This window comes from Echinococcus granulosus (assembly GCF_000524195.1).
Source record: "Echinococcus granulosus chromosome Unknown EG_S00056, whole genome shotgun sequence".
In the NCBI taxonomy this organism is placed as follows: domain Eukaryota; kingdom Metazoa; phylum Platyhelminthes; class Cestoda; order Cyclophyllidea; family Taeniidae; genus Echinococcus; species Echinococcus granulosus.
The window spans coordinates 520,295-526,536 of NW_020170436.1; the positions used below are offsets into that span (position 1 = coordinate 520,295).

A 6,242-nucleotide genomic window follows, 5' to 3' on the forward strand; every position below is an offset into this window, starting at 1 on the left:
GCTCTTTATTAAAATAATGGCATCAAACAGTTTTTACAAGTAGGATTGGAAGCCTGAATTAGCAACAGTAATGAATGTATGAATACCTATTTCAAACCCTACTCAACTACTCAGTCAATGCGTGTTATTTTTCATGTTTGACTTCACCCACTGCTTACAACCCAATTTTTCAGGCGGAGATATTTTGTTTAGTCTTCATAGGTAAGGAAAGAATGCTTAGCCAAGTGAAAACACTTACCAGAAGAACATCTTTGGCTACGACCTGGGTCAATAGGCAACGTAAAATTGGTTCAAGTGTTGTAAGCAAACGCAACTGAAAGTATTTGTAAGGCATAGTAAGTTCGACTGCTAAGTAAGATGAAAGGAATGAATTACCGAGGCAGTTTTTAGGTGAATTTGTAGGAAAGCCATCAACAACTGAGGCGACATTAGCCGTGAACTACATGGTAGTTTCGTTACAGACCTCCTTACCGTACCTGCTTAAAGCTGTTGGTTATGTGAATTTGCAATACCTCCTCCATTTCCGAACTAGCTAAATAGATCCTGGATAGATATAGCTGGGCATTTCCGAAGTGGTAACAACGTATCGAGGAGGAACAGACGCGAAACCCTTTCCCAAGGACCTGTGTTAAATCCCATCCTGCCTTACACAAGTCTGCTTTTAGGACAGTGTTCCTACATCTATCTATGAACACGTATGATGGCCAGCACAATTTCCCGTTTTTGAATCCATTTCTCAAACTAAACGGAACTCCAGATCCAAGTAAATTTCCAGGAGGTCAAGCATCTGTAATGATGCCCGCTAATTTGATGACTGGAACGGCCGGATCGCGGGATTTTCTTTACAGCACCGACTATGTTGTGATGGCTGATACGGAAGGTTGACCAAGGGGAGCGCCGGGGACGACGCTCAAAAGAAGAGAGGGGCTACGTAATGCGACGGTCGTTAAACTCGCCATTTCGGTGAGGAGCCACTTTTGACTTGGCCTTTGCACCTCCCCGGATAGGCTGTCCTTCTGTCCATAGCAGTAGCACAAATACCTTCTCCATGCGAATATACAAATTCTGCTCGAGTATTATGTCTTCTTTCGTCTTCATGGAAGCCTCGCGATGTTGCACAAATGATGCTCAACGGATGCACACACTTATGCGTTATATCCATCCACGTTGAGAGAGATTGCCAGAACCAACTAGCCATCGCTCGCAGGCGGGATGCAAATAATGAATTGGAGGAGTGACAAGCCGGCAGAATGTTGTTGTGACTTGTCGGATTCAAACAATATGTTAAATGTTCAGAAAGCAATCTCTGCATTGTAATGATTTGACATATGGACTGAGAGTCAGTAATTGGATACATGGATTTTCCATCACATGCAGATGGGTGTATAGCTGTCTCAAGATAATGCGAGTTTACGGAATATGATGGATAATATGCGCCGCCGTACCATTCACCCATGTAAACTTCATCTTATTTATTTTCTCACCACCTATCTCTATCTCACCCGTCACCTCAGTCATCCGGTAAATAAAACTGGTGCCTACTAACCTGTTGTAAACTGGCCTTGGTGGGCTTTAAAGTGCCGGAGCTGAAACGGAGCGATCACGAGACCACCTGTGGCTTGATCTTAAGCCACAAATCCTCTCACATAGGGTTGGCAACTAAGCACAAATAACATAATATGAACTTGGCATCAGAGGGCGAGCCGATAATGACAAATTGTGTTAGTGGAACTTAGCAACTACCAATTTTTAAATATATTTTCATACTAAGGCATTTCGTTTCAGAGTCTCAAAGGACAAAACGATTATTCTGGCGTTCTAGTCACCCAAGCTTTTAGTCTAGGACGAATGCACATAACTCCTGGAAGAATCCACTAGATTGTAGTTTAAAGATCAAATACCCAGGTGAATTTAATTCAAATATATCATCTAAATTATCTTTACCTTCCACTGCCAGATTTAGGTTTTTAGGTCGGGGGGCAATGGCCAGATAAAAATATTTTATTTTTTGTAGTATTTAGTGAGATGTTTGCAAAATATCTGTGTTTTACTGGAGATCAGTGTCCGTTTTCTCTTTATGATTCGACAAGTTTGATTTTTGGAAGATGATGCATTGCTGGAAAGGGGAATTTTACAAGCAGTAAGCGTTTGAGGTGAAATTCGATTTTATGTTTACTTTGGAGATAGACGGTGTTGATTGTCTTCAGGGCAGAGGCGTCTAACTCGATGGAATCATGTGGCGGTGTCGCAAAAAGTTGGCTTTTTTACTTGCTTGAGGTTGAATTCTTCCTTCCTCCAAATCCGATAATCAGTAGACAATTGGAGCTGAACAGCTTTCCTTTTCCTAACGTATGAGTGAGCATGGGAGGCTGCGACAAGTGTATATAAGCATGACAGCAAGACAGTGGAGACTACGCGAGCGTCTTTGGTTGGTCATGAGTGCACTTGAAGCACGTCTCTTCTTGAAATGGGCCAACAGGTAGGAAGATAACGAGAGCGGGACACCCAGAGCATCCGGAGATTGGCCATCAGTTGGACAGATCTAAATAGTCAAACAGAAAGGAATTCTGTACACGTGTGTGATTCGTTAAATTCTCTGTATGACACTTGAACGAAGGCTGGCATTGCTAAGTGGGCTTACTATGTTACGATCTACGCTGCTGGCTATATGGTGCAATTAAAAGGCACTGATACAGTGAAGTGAGCACTTCAGGGCTCGTTACCCTTTAGATGGTGTTCCACCTGACTAGCACCCAAAGTAGCCACAAGTGATGATGCCTCACTGTCAATTTGAGTGAAATAACAAACTGAAAAGACATTTTTGAACGATTATTCCCTGAAATTATAAGAGCAGCGAGGCAACAACGCACTCGGTCTAGCACGCAGCGCGAACGAGCAATCACTTCTGTGCAAAAGAAACACAGGACTTGTTCGGAAATCAGGGGTGTTAGGGAGAGAAGAAGGAGGAAGGAAGTGGAAAACATCTCGGCTAAGGCTACGTAGACATGTGGAAGCAGGACAAAAAAGTATAAGAGAATGGTGTGGTAAAATTGTGGGAGGATACTGTCCTAAGACCAAACAACTAAATAAAGTAACACAAGTATGTAGCAATTAGACATTCTTCGTGGTCGCTGGTCAGTCAGAACCCACCTAAGCGCGTACATAATTTTAGCCTAAAAAGAGGCATTCATGTTTGACTTCACCCACTGCTTACAACCCAATTTTTCAGGCGGAGATATTTTGTTTAGTCTTCATAGGTAAGGAAAGAATGCTTAGCCAAGTGAAAACACTTACCAGAAGAACATCTTTGGCTACGACCTGGGTCAATAGGCAACGTAAAATTGGTTCAAGTGTTGTAAGCAAACGCAACTGAAAGTATTTGTAAGGCATAGTAAGTTCGACTGCTAAGTAAGATGAAAGGAATGAATTACCGAGGCAGTTTTTAGGTGAATTTGTAGGAAAGCCATCAACAACTGAGGCGACATTAGCCGTGAACTACATGGTAGTTTCGTTACAGACCTCCTTACCGTACCTGCTTAAAGCTGTTGGTTATGTGAATTTGCAATACCTCCTCCATTTCCGAACTAGCTAAATAGATCCTGGATAGATATAGCTGGGCATTTCCGAAGTGGTAACAACGTATCGAGGAGGAACAGACGCGAAACCCTTTCCCAAGGACCTGTGTTAAATCCCATCCTGCCTTACACAAGTCTGCTTTTAGGACAGTGTTCCTACATCTATCTATGAACACGTATGATGGCCAGCACAATTTCCCGTTTTTGAATCCATTTCTCAAACTAAACGGAACTCCAGATCCAAGTAAATTTCCAGGAGGTCAAGCATCTGTAATGATGCCCGCTAATTTGATGACTGGAACGGCCGGATCGCGGGATTTTCTTTACAGCACCGACTATGTTGTGATGGCTGATACGGAAGGTTGACCAAGGGGAGCGCCGGGGACGACGCTCAAAAGAAGAGAGGGGCTACGTAATGCGACGGTCGTTAAACTCGCCATTTCGGTGAGGAGCCACTTTTGACTTGGCCTTTGCACCTCCCCGGATAGGCTGTCCTTCTGTCCATAGCAGTAGCACAAATACCTTCTCCATGCGAATATACAAATTCTGCTCGAGTATTATGTCTTCTTTCGTCTTCATGGAAGCCTCGCGATGTTGCACAAATGATGCTCAACGGATGCACACACTTATGCGTTATATCCATCCACGTTGAGAGAGATTGCCAGAACCAACTAGCCATCGCTCGCAGGCGGGATGCAAATAATGAATTGGAGGAGTGACAAGCCGGCAGAATGTTGTTGTGACTTGTCGGATTCAAACAATATGTTAAATGTTCAGAAAGCAATCTCTGCATTGTAATGATTTGACATATGGACTGAGAGTCAGTAATTGGATACATGGATTTTCCATCACATGCAGATGGGTGTATAGCTGTCTCAAGATAATGCGAGTTTACGGAATATGATGGATAATATGCGCCGCCGTACCATTCACCCATGTAAACTTCATCTTATTTATTTTCTCACCACCTATCTCTATCTCACCCGTCACCTCAGTCATCCGGTAAATAAAACTGGTGCCTACTAACCTGTTGTAAACTGGCCTTGGTGGGCTTTAAAGTGCCGGAGCTGAAACGGAGCGATCACGAGACCACCTGTGGCTTGATCTTAAGCCACAAATCCTCTCACATAGGGTTGGCAACTAAGCACAAATAACATAATATGAACTTGGCATCAGAGGGCGAGCCGATAATGACAAATTGTGTTAGTGGAACTTAGCAACTACCAATTTTTAAATATATTTTCATACTAAGGCATTTCGTTTCAGAGTCTCAAAGGACAAAACGATTATTCTGGCGTTCTAGTCACCCAAGCTTTTAGTCTAGGACGAATGCACATAACTCCTGGAAGAATCCACTAGATTGTAGTTTAAAGATCAAATACCCAGGTGAATTTAATTCAAATATATCATCTAAATTATCTTTACCTTCCACTGCCAGATTTAGGTTTTTAGGTCGGGGGGCAATGGCCAGATAAAAATATTTTATTTTTTGTAGTATTTAGTGAGATGTTTGCAAAATATCTGTGTTTTACTGGAGATCAGTGTCCGTTTTCTCTTTATGATTCGACAAGTTTGATTTTTGGAAGATGATGCATTGCTGGAAAGGGGAATTTTACAAGCAGTAAGCGTTTGAGGTGAAATTCGATTTTATGTTTACTTTGGAGATAGACGGTGTTGATTGTCTTCAGGGCAGAGGCGTCTAACTCGATGGAATCATGTGGCGGTGTCGCAAAAAGTTGGCTTTTTTACTTGCTTGAGGTTGAATTCTTCCTTCCTCCAAATCCGATAATCAGTAGACAATTGGAGCTGAACAGCTTTCCTTTTCCTAACGTATGAGTGAGCATGGGAGGCTGCGACAAGTGTATATAAGCATGACAGCAAGACAGTGGAGACTACGCGAGCGTCTTTGGTTGGTCATGAGTGCACTTGAAGCACGTCTCTTCTTGAAATGGGCCAACAGGTAGGAAGATAACGAGAGCGGGACACCCAGAGCATCCGGAGATTGGCCATCAGTTGGACAGATCTAAATAGTCAAACAGAAAGGAATTCTGTACACGTGTGTGATTCGTTAAATTCTCTGTATGACACTTGAACGAAGGCTGGCATTGCTAAGTGGGCTTACTATGTTACGATCTACGCTGCTGGCTATATGGTGCAATTAAAAGGCACTGATACAGTGAAGTGAGCACTTCAGGGCTCGTTACCCTTTAGATGGTGTTCCACCTGACTAGCACCCAAAGTAGCCACAAGTGATGATGCCTCACTGTCAATTTGAGTGAAATAACAAACTGAAAAGACATTTTTGAACGATTATTCCCTGAAATTATAAGAGCAGCGAGGCAACAACGCACTCGGTCTAGCACGCAGCGCGAACGAGCAATCACTTCTGTGCAAAAGAAACACAGGACTTGTTCGGAAATCAGGGGTGTTAGGGAGAGAAGAAGGAGGAAGGAAGTGGAAAACATCTCGGCTAAGGCTACGTAGACATGTGGAAGCAGGACAAAAAAGTATAAGAGAATGGTGTGGTAAAATTGTGGGAGGATACTGTCCTAAGACCAAACAACTAAATAAAGTAACACAAGTATGTAGCAATTAGACATTCTTCGTGGTCGCTGGTCAGTCAGAACCCACCTAAGCGCGTACATAATTTTAGCCTAAAAAGAGGCA

At 42.8% G+C, this 6,242-nt stretch overlaps 1 protein-coding gene across 1 annotated transcript; it reads right to left on the bottom strand. All coding sequences in view use genetic code 11, as the record gives it.

Moving 5' to 3' along the window:
• Positions 1 to 2,344: 2,344 nt before the first annotated feature.
• EGR_06436 (hypothetical protein) lies at positions 2,345 to 6,040 on the bottom strand (the record flags this gene model as incomplete). Its single annotated transcript, XM_024495685.1, has 3 exons — positions 2,345 to 2,542; positions 5,452 to 5,598; positions 5,927 to 6,040. 3 exons carry the CDS (start codon positions 6,038 to 6,040, stop codon positions 2,345 to 2,347), a joined length of 459 nt encoding a protein of 152 aa, XP_024349961.1.
• Between the last annotated feature and the right edge of the window lie 202 nt (positions 6,041 to 6,242).